General features: G+C 36.8%; 1 protein-coding gene across 5 annotated transcripts in view; it reads right to left on the bottom strand.

The window, feature by feature from the left end:
• The window catches only part of ARID4A (AT-rich interaction domain 4A), a 64926-nt gene that overhangs the window by 21000 nt on the left and 24522 nt on the right, over positions 1 to 19404 (bottom strand). For all 5 annotated transcript variants that reach the window (XM_059723355.1, XM_059723356.1, XM_059723357.1 and 2 more), the window contains 4 exons: positions 16361 to 16440; positions 14470 to 14546; positions 12053 to 12219; positions 2264 to 2336 (listed from right to left, as the gene is read on the bottom strand). In XM_059723355.1, the coding sequence (XP_059579338.1) occupies positions 2264 to 2336; positions 12053 to 12219; positions 14470 to 14546; positions 16361 to 16440 (397 nt within the window). The remainder of the gene's footprint in view (positions 1 to 2263; positions 2337 to 12052; positions 12220 to 14469; positions 14547 to 16360; positions 16441 to 19404) is intronic.

The following is a 19404-nucleotide window of genomic DNA, read 5'->3' as shown; positions in this document are numbered from 1 at the left end:
AATCAGAGATCATACAGGTATTAAGGGAATACCTAGTAAATGGCAGAGAGTAGTAGCAGGTACAAAGAATGCTTTGGGGTGGGAACCAGCAAACGGTGGGTTAGAAAATGAAGTGGGGACCAAGGGCCAGAATGTGAAATGGTAGCAAAAGGTGGAGGTAAAGGAAAATAAGGGTGGAGGGGGTCTGTGGAGGAAGGAGGAGTACAAAGACAGAGTAGGAAAAGGGAAAGGAGCACAAATTAGCTGTGAAGGGGGAGCCCACAGTCATGGCAGAAAAGGAGCTTCCCTTCCCCTACTTTTGCCCTCCCTCCATGCAATCTGATATGAATCATGCAAGTTAGAAGGTATTGGGTTTTGCTTTGGGAATACTGGCAGGCATGCCCTGTTCAAAACCTCCTCCTTGAGGGAAGACCATGTGGAGCAATCAGGTGGGAAGGGTACTGCTGCAACGGAGAAAAAGAAAAACAAAAGGAAATAAAAGACCCAGCCTTGAAAGTAACTGGCTATGTTTAATCAAATTTTTTTTTTTTTTTTTTAATGGAATAGCAGTTTGCCTCTGGACTGGGTCTTCACTTTCACTGTGCTATAAACTCTCTTTTTTTTTTTTTCTCCCCAGTCCCCGTAGCCACTTGCATGGCTTCTCCCTACTTCCTGGACTAAAAGTCACTCAAGCAGGGAGTGAGGGAAGAAGGAAAGAAGGGAAGTAATAGGAGAGAAAAAACAACTGCAATAAAACTAGGATTGCTCAAAAAAGATACAGTTCCTTTCCTTGGCTTGTCCCCTTGTTCCATTCATGTCTTCCCCAACATATGCATTTTACAGGAATTCTTTACAAGGTATGGTCTTTAAAGTGATACTAGATGAGCTCCACTGTAAGTTTACTATAAAAAAAAGTACATAACCCATTGATATACTTGTGACTGGCAAATGGCAAGACCTAACAAGTTGGGTACTATTTACTCTACAAATCAGAATATGCCTAGTTAAAGGGAAGCCTAGTTTAGTTTAAAAGGTGAACTGCTATTTTAGTTTAGTTTCTTATTGTTCTTTTCTTCCTTCTCTCCTTAAGGAGGTTGTGCACTAAATACCTTATTATCAAAGGCAAAAGAAATTAGTCAGCACTAAATTGACTATGCTCCTCCCAAATCAAGTCCCTTTAAATCTGGCTATCTCCATGCTTACTCTGTTACATCATGCTGTAATATAACAGTTGCTATGGCATCATTCGCAGCCAGGTACGTAATTTGAGTGGGAAGTCTAGAAAGCAACATTTTAAATGCATGCAATCTAGTTAATATATCTAAAATACTCTGAGTAATTTTTGACCGAAAAAAACCCTAAAAAGAATCCACCACGCCTGTGATATTTTTCCGTCTTGCAAACACAGGAGTGAAACTTTCTAAATTCAAAGCTAAGATATAGCCATAAGACAATAACATATGGGACTGACACAATATTCACTGAAAAATTAATTTGTTTTCTTGTTTAAGGCTACTTAACAAAACCCACAAGGTGTTGAGAAAAAAACCCCTCTGCCTTCACACTCTGGAGCACTCATGCTGCATATGCCACTGAAATTTGAAGTAAGGAGGGTGAAACTGGAAGGAAGGCAAAGTATTGTATTCTGCTAACAGCAATTATCTGCAGCATAAGCACTTCCAATATTTTTTCAGCATAGTACCTAGGCAGCATGATCAAAATAGCCTGATCTAATTCAGTCCAGAAAAAGCTTTAAAAAAAATTGTTCTTTCCATTCCAACTCTTGGGCCAAACAGGATCATGCAAGTTGTCCTCCAGAGGAATGCTACTATTGCCCTATTATTGGAGGAGAGTCTGTCAGAGAAGAGGAGAGTCTTGCACAGACACTTAAAAAAAAAAAAAAAGGCTAATCTCCTGACTTCTGGTGCCTGCAAGTTCTACAACCTACTAAATGTTTCCAATGTTCATCCCAAGGATCAGCAGCTGCAGTCACCAACACTAGTTGCCACAGGAAGACACCAACTGATACTAGGAGACAGTTTAAGTCCAGCCCATTAAAGGCTAAAAAAAACCTATTTCCTTAGACTGGATTTCTGTTAACTACACATGCACATAAATGTATCGGAAGCAGATGTTGCAGTTAAAATTCAGTAGAAGATTTTCATCTGCACCCTACTTGTTATTATTATGCATTTATTTTAGTGACACAAGGATGCTGCATTTAGAAGCAATTTTTAAACAGTCTCAGTAGGCAAGAGGCAGTAAATTTTAAGCAATGTGTTACCTCTGTCTTCCATAAACTTGTAAAGCTGTTGGAGGAAGTTGTCCCTCTCTTCAGGATCAAGCTCTTCCTCAGGCTGTCAAAACAAAGGGAAGGGAGCATTCTGAATATTAAACATGCACGGAAAGTTTAATTTGCAAACTCAGATCTCAAACTATTAATTTGAACAAAAGAGCCAGAAAACACCTGGAAGAAAAAGTGAAGCCACATAATTTGGCAAATATAAATAAGACAGGAGGGCAGCTAAGTCCTAAGCACTACAGCCCCACACACTGAGGCTAGAGACAGAAATTACACATGAAGTAGTATAATCAGTATGATCAGAAACCAGTTCAAATCTGTAACACAACAGAAGTTCAGTGCACATAAACTGCTTTCAAAATGGCTGAAAACCAGTTTAAGATAAACCTGGATGGATGTAGTATCAGACTTAATTGATTTAGGTTCAATCCATTTATTGAATTTCTGTCCCAGAACCCCTCCAGATTCAAGTCAACTCATAGTCCCCCAGCATCCCAGGATGCTTTGAACCTCCCCTCGCACGGTGAGTGGGCTAGCCATGGCCCAAGCTGCCTGCTTCAGCTGAGCAGGTAGGTGGGATCTAGCGCCCCTGCAGCTTCTGGCCTGGGCCACTGCAGGCATGTGGCTGCATTTCCAGAATCAAAAGTGAACGTCTGTTCGCTGCTTATTGGTTCAATCTATACAGTTTAGACTACTGTGCTAAGATTGAATCAATTCAGCCTTGGGCCTTTTGACTGTACTTAGCCTGGGAGATTCAACAGGGGAAACAAAAGTACAGAGCACTGAGATCCTCAATTTGTGAAGGAAGGAGACTGAAGAAGAAACAGGACACAACCTGTACCAATATATTGCATACGCTGACACAATATCACACAAAAAAATCTTGCTGAAAATGTGACTCTTTACAACACAGTAGTAGCTCACCTGAATTACAGCCTTCCTTGCTAGCAAGAACCACAGATAAGGCTCCAAAATGATTTTTAATATAACAGCCCCTTTTTTCAGATGCCCATTAATTCCTAGAGGGGAAAAATCCCACAGGGATTAAACTTTTTATGCTGGGTCTCAGCTCAAAGCATTCATGTCTGAAAACATTGGAAGAGTCCCTTGCAGAGTTCAAAATCACTGAATGCTTATTTTTTACCATATTTAGTTTTGCTACAGCCATTACTCTTACACCACCACCACCAGCACCACCACAGATAAACAGGTACACGTTAGTCTACAACATGGGGCTTTTCGCTATAGAGGGAAACGACATAAATAAAGTTGAGTCCTCACTTCTAAGAATATTCAGGGGAATTATGAGATTTTAGCAGAGCTCAATGAAGACTTGCCCTTGCAACACTGTATGTGCCCCATTTTCCCTGCTGGCTTGGAAAGGACAGCAATTGCTGATGAAGCAATTTGTACAAGCAAGACTGCAGGTCTCTTGGAGAAAAGCTTCTAGGAAAAATGAAAAGATAAAGCCTCACCAGTATACTAGGAACACTAAACAAAAATTCTTTCAGTTTAGAAAGGAAGGAGACACAGAAAGAGAGAGCGTGTGAGACAGAAAGCGCACACGAGTGCGTATCCAGCGATCTCAGTTCCAGTCTGGTCTGCATTCTGCAAATTATAAGCTTTCATTTTAAGAAAATTACATTCCTAATCTTTTTCTGTTGTGAAGATAGACCCAGTGAAATGTAACCTGATGCACTGCTGCCTTGGTAAGAGAAAAGTAGTCTTCAGCCAAGCATCAGTAGCAATTCACCCATTTCCTACCATACTTGTCTCAATGGAGTTGTAAGCTTCAAAACCCAATAAGGGCCATTTAAATACTAACATTATTAGGCAGAGGCAATTTGTTTCTCCTACTTCAATTTTTCTTTGAAAATAAACAAGGAAATCCAGTTCAAAAGCACAACCTAGTACAACGTACAGGATGAGGGAAATGGCCACCTTACCAGTCTGCAGTATATCTAACAGAAATAGAGAAAACTACAACATTAAAAAAGAAGAAACTATAATGCTGCATACTTATTGTTGCTATAGGAACCTTAGCTGTGCTATTGCTTCTTCTTTAAAAATGTCCAACTGTGTAGCTTTAATTCTGCAATTAAAAGATTTCTAGCATTTGCTATAAAATATCTTGAATAAAAATCATAGAATCATAGACAAGTCAGGCTGGAAGGAACCTCCAGAGGTCACATCTAGTCCAACCCCCTGCCTGAGGCAGGATCATCCCCAGTCAAACCATCCTAGACAACCCATAAGCTAAACTCTACATAGGACTACCATCATCCCTGACACAACACAGACCTAACACCCTAAGCTGTCACAAGTAAAGCAGGTCCTGCTTCTATGAAACGTCAATCTATGCTCACGAGATCCTAGGTAGAGGGTCATGCCTCTGATACAGAGGAAAATAAAAACCCCATTGTCCATACCAATCTGACCATGCTACATACTGCTAGCTATTCTATCAACATATCACTTTTGAATTCAGAAATGCTTCCACATTTCAGTTTGAACCATCTAATCTTGTGGACACATTGCCAATACTAAAACTAAATTATAAATCAGAAATAGCACTTCTGTAAACAGGTAAGCCCGGGAATTATCCACATTACAATATTTTCAGCTGAAATAAAGGAAAAGGCAAAGGTAAAAGGCAAAGGCAAAGGTCTATTTACTTGGGGAAGAAGAGCAGAAAGACTGAAAGACTAACCCTGGGGAGCTTGAAGTAGTGAAGGAAAAGCGAGAATGCTCAATGTACACAATGGGGCAGAGATGACCTGAACCAGCCCATTCATATAACTGCAGACCAGGTGAAAAAAAAAGAGACGGATTCTTCCTGGAAAGTTTTCTGCCTCCAACCTGTGCATTTGCTACTGTTGCCTGCTGTGTATCTATGGTGCAAGGGGGTCCTAGTGGCCTGCCTGCTACTCTGATCCCCCACAGTGCTCCATTTCCATTACCACATGCCCTTTAGGTTGCTTGGCTCAACATCCTCTAAGCAGAAGTCCTTGCATCTGAGTGATGAGGAGGGATGAGTGGTTATTTCTGTAATACTAGCATCTAAGTCTCAACCAAAATGGCAGCCTTACTGTGTTAGACGTTACAGAGGGGTAGTACCTTTGTTCTGAAGAAGAAAATCTAACTGAACAAGACAGATCAAACAAGTTTCATATGTTATTCCCATTTTACAGATGGGTAACAGACATAGGTAAGGGGACCTATGGGTCACACAGGGAGGCTGCGGCAGAGCCAGTAACTGAACCCAGACCCCAAGTCTATTCCAGCACCTTAACTAGAAAGCTATGCTTCTTTTCTAGAATTAACTGCTATATACACCTCTTTTTTTTTCTGAATGATATGGAGAAGCACAGCAGGTCCTTTGCTCTCACACACCCACATCTATTTGCCTTGCTGCAGCTTCCAGGAGGAGGATAAAAAGAAATACAATGTGCCTAAATTACCACTGTGTCATATTAAAAAGGCTGCCACTGCCACCTCCCACCATTACGGAGAAGCAATTCTGTTAGTAGGCAGTCTGAACACTATACTTCCCAGCATGCCACCTCCTGTTAGTAGGCAGGAAGATCTCTGCAATTTCAAGCACCCGTCCGTCTTTTTCTCAGATCCAGGCATTTTCATTGGAGGGCTTCAGTTCCTTAAATAAAAACTGTGCAAATGAATTTATAGTACATCTCTCATATATATTCTGTACCCACAGAGATGCTTCAAAGGGTGAGCAAGGCCAAAGATTTAGCCCAAATAGGAAAACAGTTACATTTTTAAACAGCAAAACCACTCCTCATTCATACATATAATTAAATGTAACACCAGGAGCTTTTACAATAATTAATATTATAGGTGGAGAACAGCTTTAATTTACAGTATTAATATGCAGCTTTTCCTACTTGGTACTGATTATTCTCATCCACCTTGATAGTTAATACTGGAGATATTAAAAATACAATACTTATGTTATCTCAATATAAGTGACACACCCCTTCCCAAATAAAAATGTCTTACTCTGAGCACATAACATATTCCTTGTACTGCTGACTACTTCACAAGACTGCTGCATATGTGTTTTATTTTAAACAGGAGTGTAGAAACTTGCCAAACAAGTTATCTTTATGGGTTTGATCCACTGCAGTTAAGGTGTACTGGCTCAAGCTTCATATTCAGTCAGTGTTTGTCTGAGTCTTGAGCTTTACCAAGATTTCAAATAAGAAAAAGAAATACAGCTCTGTTATGTTTCCCATCACCTACTCTTTGGAAAGGAATTAGAGCACCTGATGATCCTAATCTGTGCAACCGATGGACTGGAGGGTTGGAGGAGGAAAACTGCAGCAAGCCACAAACTTGAACAGAAACCAAAAATCTTGGAGACGTTGTATATGCTGCTGGTGGCTTTTAGTCACTTGGCAATACATGCATTTAGCACATTCACTTAAGTATGCATATGAGGCTGCCACAAGATCCTTTTGGGGGGCCACTTAATATTAGTGCTATTAAATGTGAAAACACCTACACAATTCACAAGACAAACCCAGAGATTTCAAATAGCCATCCCTTCAGAAAAAATCTGTTGTGGTCTTTGGAACAGAAGAATTGCTTGTATTTTTCCATAGTCAAAAAATGAGTGAAAGCTAAGAGGGGCAATTTCCAAGGGGTGCCATGAGTCTAACAAGGTTGCCAACCACTGACAAGTAAACTGATTCCTGCTGAATACACTGCTCCATAACTGTTAAAACTGTGATGATACTCTTGTATGCAGTTTTTACAGTCAGGGTTTACAAACTATCTGAAAAGAACTGTATCTTGTTATACCAGATCCAATTTCAGATTAACAATTTATCTGGCTTCTCAAGGTCATGTATCCCACAAAGAAGAGGAATTTTGAAGCAGCACTGAAAGAAAGATTTCTAATCATATGTAAGAATCGAAAATCTCTACTTAAAAAATGTAAAACTCAGTTGTCCCGACATTTTTTTCCTCATACGAATTTAGCACTGTTGAAAGGTACGCAACAATTTTATAAATGCTTTACATTTTTAAGGTTTATATGTTTAAAAACATGTTGTAATCCTTTAACAGGCTCTGGGCCAGCAGACCCCTGCCCGGTCAACAAGGCTCCACTGAGGTCCCAGGGTCCGACTGCGTGATCTATTGCTTACAGGACTGGGATGAGACAGAAGAGAAGCCGACAAGCACATTTGCCGTGCTCACTGCAAAAAGCAGGTTACATGCATACCTAGCACGTACATGGGCTAAAAGAATGCTTATACTGACTTGTTAGGGCAGGAACTTGCAGAACTGCTCTCATGCAACAGCTTTTTAAATCTTTCCTCTCATATAAGCGCATTAAAAATATCTCATTTGTGTGTGTAGAGCTCCATATTTTTAGGTGCATATAAAAATGCATGTTACCTGAAATTATACAGATGTAATTCTGATGCATCTTTCTTTTTCTTTACTTTTTCTTTAAAAACTGCATCATTTTAACAATTATTTTGGTACAATAAATCCATTTTTAAAAGTACATACTTAAAAACAAAAATCTTAGATTTAGGTTGTTGAAGGTATCATAAAATATCCCTTGGACTTTTAAAATCAGTGCTACTATTTTAAATAATATTCCTATAACCAAAATTAGATTTGTATTACAGTCCTCCTATGGGGAGGACTTAATTCCAATCTTTCAGATGAATACCCTCACAGACTGGCTGGCCCGCATGGTGACCTGTATACTCAATTTCCAAACTGGGTAGTACCCTTCCCTACCTCCAGCATGATCTTGTCCCATCAGCTTGAATCTCTAAAGAGCTCTCTAGCTGGACAACTCCTTTGGGTAGGAAACAATGCAGTAACAAGCTAACTAAGGGTATTTTAGAAAGATTTCAGCAGGAAAAAAAAAAGAAAATCAAAGAGATAACAAAAGATACTGCTGCTCCAGAGGCAATAGCAACTGAAGTCAGTGGAAAGGCAAGAGATTTCTTCAGTCCTACTTTATCTTCATACCTGAATACTATAAAATCCCTCCCTTTCCTGAAAGGTTCTTGCCCTTTGACCAAAACAATTATGTATTTTTTTTCTTTCCTGGACTCTTTGAAATTCTATACTTGAAAGTAAAATGTAGTCTTAATACACAAATTCCTTTTGTTGCTTTGAGAGATATCTCTATCTATAAATAGATATATAGCTATACATATAGAGCTATATATGTATAGATAGATAGATATTATACATCTATATATAGATATATTATGCAAGTATTTTTTTTTAAACTGCAGGAAGGGATTTGCCTATAAACAGAAATGTCAAAATTGAAGCATAAGGAGAAAACCACAGGCTGCTGACACCATCCTTGCATGAGGAAAAAGATGCTAATTGTCCATTTATTTGCTAATCTACAACTATTTCTTTCTTTATTGATAGAAAAATTACAGCACAAGCAAATATTACCATAGCATTAATTTTGATTTGTAATGCTCATATTAGAGTCAGCTTCTGGAATATGAATCTATGTAACCAGTGCCGCAGAGTTTAGGATTTTTCCTACTTTATCCTGCTGTTTACCCTCTGAGTGACAGTTGCACTCTAATCTATGTCTAGCTCTGTCCTTTACTAAGGATTATGAAAATTTAGGATTGGATACAGACAGACTAGCGTCAAGATTAAAACCAAACTCGCTCTCAACGAATAAAAATATCCTGCCAAAGGGTGCAACAACAACACTAATTTAATTATTTAAATGTAAGCATCCCACTGTAAATCAGAAAGCAATAGAGCAACTTCTTCAGGCTGCTGTACAGCATTTTTAATTTTTTTTTTTAAGTCCACAAATTTAGCAATTTAGGTTATCTGATTTTTAATGTTCTTCTGAAATTTAATATCTCATTGCTTAGTTTCCAGATTTTCTTCCTGCATAGTCAAGTATGGAAGACTGCACATTCATAAGCAACTTCTAACAGAGGAATAAGCATCTGGATGTCACTATAATGATTCAGAATTTTTGGTTTATGAGCAGACCAAAGGACAAACATCAGTATAACGCCTTTAACCTTGGTGCATTTAGCCAACATTTTCCTTTCTACTGCACCACAATAAAAAAGGACAGTTTCAGTCAAAGCAAACTTACGAATCCTAATCAATCTTCCAAAAAATATCAGGTTCTCTGATTAAAAACAACTACGTTAAGACAATCAGTTTAGATTCTGTAAGAATATACTACAGATACTACTGGCTATTTGCAGGGGGCACATTACAATGCATCTGTAGAATGGAAGACTATGGCATTTATTTGAAGAAGGCCTACCATGTCTGGTTGGCAGCTAGGCCCTTACTGCACAGCCATTGTGGGTTTAAAAAATTCCCACACAACACAAATGCAAGTCGCCACTTCCCTTTTCAGAACGTAATTCCTGAAAGAACTAAACAGAGATGCCTTGAGGATATTCTCACAAGAGACAGATTATTTTGACCTTGATTAAAAGAAAAGGAGATTAAATGTAAAAGCACAATCTGAATGATTCAGTTTTGTAAATCACATACAGCTAAAACAATAGCTTTTACTCATTGGCTCTCTTATGTCTGCATTCCAGATTAGTAATCTTATGAAGCAAACCCCTAAAGAAAACGAAACAAAACAGCATGAATCCCCAAATTCTCAGTCTTTAGCCAAAGTACTGAGCAGGGCCCCAAAATAAAATGACACTGTTATAACAGTCTACTGGGAATGTGACTTAATGGCCCAAAATGACAGTTCTGTTCTGACAATTTAAAAGATCAATATCTATGCTCCACTAAAATAGCTTCAGTCTGAAGATGTTCATCTTTTTACATCTGTACTTGTCAGCTGCAGAATCTATTGTTTCCAGGTGACACATCTACCTTTGGAATGCTTTACGCCCCTGTCCGTAGCCACCAGGTTACTCCTCAGAATCAGAACTGAACACATTTGTTTTATAGGAATGCTATTTTGTTTGAAAACAAAGCTTCTCCCTTCCCCATTCTTTGTTTTAAATATACAGGACTTTTAAACAACACCCATTGTACAATTTAAAAAAAAAAATGGATACTAGAAGCTGATAAAGCTATTCTTGATTTTTACTTACAGGGAACACACAATTTTAACAAATATTCATACAGACCAATACAGACTGCAACAGTTCACACCCTGCAAAACGTGGCCTGTTCAGTCCTTATCACAACATACAGAGGCAGAAAAACCATGCACAATGGGATTTTATATTGTATGCATATTCATCCTTTCAGTTACCTACCATATGAATATTTTCATATGGGAAGCTACTCCATTTTGCAGAACAGTATTTATTACAAAGAATAACATTAATATCTAAAAACAGATTCTTATTGTCATTTTTACACAGGATCATTTACCCTTGATTACATGCTATATCACATTGTTCACAGATCAGAAACGTAGCAATCTAACTTAAATCCACATTCTTAATAATAAAAAAATGTTAACACTGCACATTAAATACATAAAATCCTTACCTATGAGCTGCATTTTCTCTGAAATGTAAAATGGTTATATTTCTTTTCTATCTAATCTGCCCAAATGCCTGGACATATTTCAGCTCGACTTCCAGATATCTGCTTGCTTTTTCTCTCACTGCACGGCATCCACAGTTATACAGCATTACTTACATTCTCTTCCATATAAAAAAATCAGACATTACATGAAAGGAAAAGAAAGAGACAGCCCATTTCAAACCATCTGGCAAGCCTCCACTGGCAGGCTGCCAAGCCTCTGCTAAATCTTCCTCTCTTTTCTGAGCATGCTCACTCGAAACCAACAGAATGTTACTATGGCAACACGGTAGGCAGCCTCGAAGTATGTACAGCCATTCTGTTTGCAGTGTGACAAAACCACATACTACAAGGGAAGCGAAAGGGAAACGATATTTGACCTTCTTTAAAAAAAAAAAAAGACAGTCTACTTTCCTTTTCCAGATCAAGAATACCGAATTTTCTTGTGTTGTGCAAACAGATGAAGAAACATCTGTTTACAGGCAAATACAATCCAGCAAGACTTAAAACCCGTAAAAAAACCATAAATTCCATGAATTCATTTTTGATGACACAAGGAATGTGCCTGCTTTACTTTAGAAAAAAGGGCATGCTCGGACTGTTTTACCAATCTTTTGGGGACAGAGACACTTTGGGCAACAAACTGAATCTAGGGTTAATACTTAGGCAATTAAATTTTAACTGAGAATTATATGAAGCGTTAGTGCTATAATATTATGATTTATTTCCAAAGATAATTAACATAGGGTTTTTAGATGTGTTCTTAGTTAGCCAACAAATACTTTTAATGGGTACCTTCAACTTTCCTCAGCCATACCTGTTATTATTTTAGTGATTTTGTACTGTTGCTAAATAATGGCATTCCTTGCTGAAGAGGAGTCTGGGTTTCAAAAGCAAGTTGTTAGTATTTAGACATGCATCAAAACGTGTATCTCATTTCTGTGCCCTAATTACAACTTCCTGATCCAGCTCCTCCCTATCTTTTTTTTTCCAATTTCAATTATTAATTTCTAAGATCTGTCTCCAACTTGTGCATTGTATAATGGCAGGCAATTTTGCTGTTTCACACATCCTGCTAAAGAGGCCTTTTGTGAAGGGAGGATAAACAGGTCTGAAAATTTATTAAAGAGAGTAAGCAGTCTGAGAGCAAAACTCTGGTAACAAAGACATCTTTGATCATTTAAATCCATAACTTTTACTGAAATCATAAAAACTTACTGTTGCTTCTTCCTGCTTTTCATCCTGTTTGTCTTCTTCTTCATCGCTTTCTGCTGCAGCTCCATCTTCCTCATCACTGCTAGAGGACTCCAGAATTTCACTCATGTCCATTTTCCAGTTACCAGGAACACCTTTTGTATTGAAGAAAGTGCTTGCTTCCTGTAATCCTAAAGAGGAACAGGCCCTGCACGGTTACCAATTATTGGCGCTAAGAATCAAAACACTGCTAATGACAAAATATTTCTGTTTTTCTTTCATTCAAATACAATCCACTGGAAAGTGAAAAAGAAATTCAAACTCTCAAAAGGTAATAAAAAGTGAATGCTTCAGTTTTAAATGCACATTCTTCCTATGCAACATATGTTGGCTAGATAAAAGTCTACAGACATCTCCACAGTGTGGGCACGTATTACCTGTTAGGAATTTTACATTTAAAAAACAAACGCTGACCTCTAGTAATACATACTATATTTCTCCAACAACACACAGATTCCTAGGCAAACATCTCTAAAGGACAGAGTTAACAGTTTTACCTTTTTACATACCCAGTATCCAAAGCAAACTTTGGAGAACACTGGTTTTACTCCGTTTCATACATACACATCTCTTGGATTTAGTGTGATGATACATAACCAGAATAACATTTGATCTTTGCCTGATAAAAGCATACCAAATCATATATGGAGACCTTTCAGATATGGAACCAATAATGCCTGGAGAACAACTAGCTACCATTCTGGAATCAGCCACTTGATTGCAGAGAGTACTGAGAGTACCTGCTGAATACAATTTGCCTATCATTCTCATGAGGCATTGTGTGCGACTAAAACTGCAAAGCCCCTACATGATCAGCATTTAAACACAATAAAATTGGCCATTTAGAGTCTAAAAAATAACCTTTTTGTTGTCTGATAAGACAACAGAAGTTTCTTGCTCCCCTCAGAGAATATCCATGGAAGACAATACACTGCCTAAAAAATACAACCCTACCTAGGAAAACAGAGTGTTTAACATTCAGAAAAGAGGAAGGATATTACAGTGGGCAGAATGCCAGCTGGAAACCCAGATCTCCCGAGCTGAATTCCTTCCTCCACCCACATAAACTTGTGGGGGGTCACTTAGAGTGACATGCTATTTCTTTTTGGTCAATATCTATTCTATTAATATTGACCTAATGGCAATGTAAGACAACCAAATGGAAACAGAATGTCAATCTAGATGACCAAATGAGAATAGTGCAATATCCTTACTTCACCCGGATATTGCAAGAACAAATACACTGAAGGTTGCGAGATTCAGATATGATAGCTGAAGGGCCAGATAGGAGACAGACTAAGGTGGAACCTCTAGGAAGCTAATCATCCTGGAGAACGCTAGGACAAACTACTAGCACATGCTTAGCTTCAGCAATTGATGAAACCGCAAATCTCTGCTTTGCAAAAATCAAATTTCACTTTGGCAATTCTCCTGTGCATGAAGGTGCTTCCCTGTCTCAGCCTCTTATTTTTAGAGGTAAAATTTCTCCCTGGAGGGCAAAACACACATGCACACACACAGTTAAAGTGTTACAGAGGTTTGAGGAAAATTTATAGCAGTTGATGATCTGCCGCTTGCACAAACTCAGAGGAGGGAATTTATAGTGACATTTCATATTCAAGTATTAACAACTTTTGTAAGAAGGTTTTAAAATCAAGTGATCATGTTGTACATTTCAGGCAGTAGAGTTTAAAAACATTATTTATCTTCATTATTTGGGTAACACTGTAGCAAAATGATAAAAAGGAGAATTTCTGAACACTAATGAACAGTTCATTTTTACGGAGTCATAATTCAGGAATCCCTTGCACAAAGGCTTCTAGGATTTTATTTAAAACTTTTTAAAGAGGGGCCCAGACTTATTCTAGCAGTTTGAAGTCCAGCAGGACCTTCTGTGTATTTTAGGCCAGAAAGATCAGTTGTACATTTAAATATGGAATAATAGTACTAACTTCTGCTAGAAGCATATAAAGCAAAAACGCTTCATAACTAAACATATTTAAACTGTGTAGCAGTAGTAGTAGTATAAAGTAGCAGCATCATTAATGTTCAATATAAATATTCAATAATAAGTTCATAGGAATCAACTATGGTCACATAAAACGAGAAACCAGAACACAGGATTGGACTCGTATTTAAATACTCAAAAGACTGACTTTTATGACTTGAGATAAGACATACACAAAAAGTCAGCATACTACAACACATCCTTAATGGCAGGAATCCTACTAACTGCCTATGGCATTCTTGGCAAAGTTCTTGGCTACTTTTTACTTTATTATCTAAACAATATGTGCAAATGGAAACATATATGGTTTAATATAAGCAGTTCCCTCTAGATTAACTTTTGAATTATCTAGAGGAGATATATTCTAGTTTACCTCTTTTAGTAGAAAGCTCAGATTTTGGTAGATTTATAACATCTAGTTCCTTGATGTCCTTTCTTGCTATTGAATAACTGGAAGAGAGGAAGTTTGTAATTTAAAAAAACGAAGGTAATAAATACTCTACAGATGAAAAAAGGCCATTAGCATTAGGTTCTCAGCATTAGAGAACCTTCATAAACTTTAAACAATTTTGTCCTTTCCAATCATATATATGGCATTAGCCAAAGTGCACAATTTGTACAGAGTATCAAATGCTGGGACTCCCATTCATTCCCACATAAACCCCATACTCTATAAATATAGCAGCCAGTTTATAAGAACTAGCATACCCTGTATCAATCTGCCTATTTTATAAAACACTGTAAAACAACCTACATAAAAACAACCTACACATAACCAAATAAATGCATGTCATAATTTTAAACCAAGTCTGCTAGCACCAAACAAGAATTGTGAAGCCAATGCTAAACATCTGTATTAAAAATGTAATTAAAAAAATGGACAAAAATGCTCTGATAATATATATGGAAGTTTTCACCATGAATTTTATTTTTAATTTTTTGTAGGAGAAAACAGTAAAAACCAAAGTTATCTTGATTATATTTGCAGTAACATAGTCTATATTATTTATAGTAATCATTTAGGCTACGCCTGCATAGAATATTGGTGCATGTCTTAGTGTGTATTAGGTGGCCAAAAGGAACACTACTTAAGTACACTTGAAGCATGCATCAGTTGCCAACTAATTCACATGCTGTTGCTATTACAACTGAAGATTGTTAAATATTTTTTAAATGGTTTATTAAAGTGATGTTCTGTCAGAACAGTACTGAGCTGCGTTTACCATGAGAAGTTGAAAAAGCTGACAGGATAAACGTTAAGCAGATTTTCTATATTACTTCGAATATGGGGGTCAGACTCGATGATCTATTGAAGTCCCTTCCGACCCTAACATCTATGAATCTATGAATGTTTACTGGTTGTTTAATTTACTATATATTCACTTATATTTTAAGATGCACTGAGTCAACCAGAGCCTCTTTCCCTCCCACCCCCCCGCCTATAACCCAGAAGCCCAGATGCCTTTTGTAGTAGCGTGTTGTTCAACAAGTCTTTTTAATATAGTTGTTGTTTTTATTTTAAAATCCAAGAAATTTTAGCAACACAAGTAAGTTGTTGGGTTTTTTTTAATTTTAGGATACTTAGATTTTTATAAAATCTTGTTTTGATATCTGTGTTGTATTTTTGTGCATGTTTGTTGTAATTTTTTTGTTTAGTTGTCCCTAGGGCCTTATACAATGTGAGGTAAGAAAGTTAAAGGCCCTAGGGACAACTAAACAAAAAAAGTTACATGCACAAAAATACAACACAATCTGTCTCCTAAAAATGTGTTTTTTAATTTCCATATGAAGATTTTTACAAAATGAAACAAAGTTTCAGTCCCCTGCACTGCTACAACAAACATACTGCAGTCTTATCCTAATAATGTTCTTTTTTGGTTTTTCATATAATTGGAAATCTGTATAAATGGAAAAAAATGGAAAAGTCCTTGAATTACATATTTGATTTGAACATTTCTTTATTTTAAAATCCAAGAAGTTTTAGCAACACAAGTAATTCATCCAAATCTCTGGAACTGTGTCCCTTAAACAAGGAAAATGTTTCAACTGTTTTAAAATTGAGTTTTGAATTCTTTGATTGCCTATTTCACATTACACTTCAGGGAAATTAAAATTTATGAATAAATACAACAAAATAGCATCCTGCACCATGGTTTCTAACATTCATAATGTGCACTTTACAAGGACATTATTCAGTCAAATTTTTCAAAAGTTCTACAAATTTTCCCATGCACCACCATTATTAAAAGTATTCTACTACTCACAATTTGGAATCTGCAAAAGAGCGAACTAAACACTGGTCCTTTTTCACTGTGATGTCATCATTACAGCTGGGAGATATTACCTGAAGTTTCAAATAAAATACATTGCTGTCAGGATTTACTATTCATCTTTCAAAAAAACAACCTCCCCCTTGCATAAATGCTTTCCCTTTTCTTTTACTGTAATTTACAGCTCTAGAAAAGGCAACAGTAATTAGGCATTTGTATGCTCCAATTTATGTTGTAAAAATAAACTTGACAATTGAACAGCTTGGCACCAAGATAAAGTAGCAGGCAACTTCGCCCCATCCCAGTAGCTGTAAACTGTCATAAGACACACCAGGGAATTTATAATTTATTTCCTTTGATGTTAATAATAAAGTACAGACATACTCTGAAAGCCATTCTATACAGACAGTGTCATGAATTTCATGTTTACTGACTTTTTTTTTTCAAATATAGTTTGCTTAGATAAAAAAAAGCAAATAAAAAACACCTCCTACCCTCAAACTTCCAAATCTTCTCATTTAGGATATTCAAAACTGGATCCTGGCCTCTCACAAAGTTAGTTTCCTTTTCAGTGTTTATTTTTAGATGTGCGATCACCAATAACATTTTTTTTTCTTTTTTAACAAAGAAACTAAAATTATTCAAATTTGTTAATAACGTGAACCAGCACATTCTTCCAATATAGTCTTAACTCTAAAGGACTGAATGGTACATATTTGCATTACCAAAGTAAACATGAATCACATGGAACAAGATTATGGTTTTACAATGTCTTTTCTGGCCTTAACTGCTCTTCAGGCTCTGGAGCAATATTAACAACCACCAGTGAAATCCTACCTCTACTGAAATCAATGGGAGTTTGCCATCAAATTGCGGGCCAGGATTTCACCACAGATTACATAGATTACTTACTGCTTCTTGGTTAGCAGGGAAGCATTTCTGATCTTCTACTTCATTCTCCCAGTTATAATCATTTTTTAAATGGATGGCATGCAAGCAAAACTATATTTTGTATTCTGATGGACATAGAGATCTGTTGCCATAACAGATACATATTGATGAAGGTTTCCAAAATCTTGATGGGCATCTCTGATGAAGTCAGTATCTGCAGCTATGCTACAGTATGCAGATAAGGACATACTTGATTCACAAAAAAACCCCTATACAGTTGAAAGAGATACCATATTTTCTCGTGTAATACATGCACCTTTTCCCCAAAAACCAGCTGTTGGAAATGTGCGTGGAGTGTGCATTTTATGCGAGAAATATGGTAAGAGCAGGTTCTGGTGTTTACTGGGTGTAACAAAGGAACCTGCAGTTTGACTCTCTAGCTGCTGCTATTCATTTACTTAACTACAAGGGAAAACGTTTTTTCTTCATTCTGCCTTTCAAAAACAAGATGCGCATAATATTCTAGGGCATGTTGTATGCGAGAAGTAGCTTTTCTTCCTAGTTTCACCCAAATATCTATGCTAAATTAAGTAACTGTGGCAGGTATTTTCCTTCTAGTTAGTTCCTAATATATAACATGAATTAGCCAGATATGATGCAGCCTCAGTTAAATACAGTAAATCTAACAAAGTAATACTGAATCAGTGAGTAAAGCAAATTAATTTAGTACTTAAGCAAAAGTATTTTTAATAGTGGATAGTATCTCTGATGTAAAAGGCAACATGCATATGCAAGCAGCAAGTCAGGTACTATAAGAAAGGACTGATAAAACATCCTGTGATGCATTTCAGCATGAGCAAATTACTCTGGATTTTTTTTAATTCTGTAAAATATCTTTTTTTTTTTTCTTAATTTATACAGCTCAACACATTTTAGTTTTTCAAGTATATTCAGAATTATTCCAAATAGTTTTGCTGGTGATAATACTCCAATAACCAGTCCCTAGAAGTCACGTTACAAAATAAGTTCACATGTAAACATTTAGAAAATTATTATAAAACTACAGCGAATTCTATTAGGTAATTCATATTTTAGACATAAAGAAAAAAGCTAGTAACTGAATAAAGGATGAAGTAACATGCAGAATAAATAAGAGTCAGGTTAATAAATCTGGCTTTAAATTGCCAAGAGGTAGCAATACAGCAGAAGCTGGATATAAGCATAGCCCTTGGGAGCAAGGTCCTATGTGCTTATATCAAGAAGTCAGCCTTGCCTTGCCTTCCCCAGTGCAGTAACAACATACCCTGTAATTTAGTTTAAAGCTTGTACTTGCTTTAGCTACAAAACCCGCACACAGTACTTACATGTATAGTGTCCATCACTTAAACTCCCCCTGACGTTAATAAAATTATAATAAATGGCAGCACCCTATCTAAATTCTGAGATACAAGTCTGAAGCTAACTCTGCAAACTTTTAGCCTATTTGCAAGCTAACTGTAAGAGTATTTTACTGTTTTATTGCTACCAATGCACAATGCTGGCTGGCGGATACCATGTTATCATTGATAAAGGCAGAAATATGCATGGTTATAACTGCAAGTGTATTTTAACAGGTGCTTCACAGCCAGAAAAATTCCTGGCAATGTGTTGCTTATGTATGAACTGTGCTTTTATCGTGCATTCTTATAAATGGCTCCAGCTGCATTAATATAATCAATTCTGATGGGAAAATAACAAAACATCTTGAAAAAAATCTGTATTTTTTCTAAGTAAAGCTTTTGAATTAAATCAAATCCATAAGCCTGACAATTTTAACATTATTACATTCATTTTTCTATTACTCAAATTGTGGTAGTGTTGGAGTGTTGTAGCAGGGATGATCCAGGAATTATGCAAGAGGCAAGGATTTCTCAGGGTGATACCTTAGACAAGCTTTCAAATGCAAGGTAGAATGTCTTGCATTCAAAACTTATCTAGATCTATCCCAGCTATGCAGTTGGCCCAATAAAAGGCATCATCCTAAGAAATCCTTGCCTCTCTCTCACATACATTGTAAAAGACAATGTATTCTTAAGGCAGACTCATGAAGGAACAGTTTTTGGTACAAAAATTGTAAGGTTTACAAGTCTCCTTGCCCAGAAATAAAA

The sequence above is a fragment of the Alligator mississippiensis genome, chromosome 2 (genome assembly GCF_030867095.1).
Source record: "Alligator mississippiensis isolate rAllMis1 chromosome 2, rAllMis1, whole genome shotgun sequence".
NCBI classification, from domain to species: domain Eukaryota; kingdom Metazoa; phylum Chordata; order Crocodylia; family Alligatoridae; genus Alligator; species Alligator mississippiensis.
The sequence above is the reverse complement of the archived record's forward strand: the minus strand, read 5'-3'. Positions and strand labels throughout refer to the sequence as shown.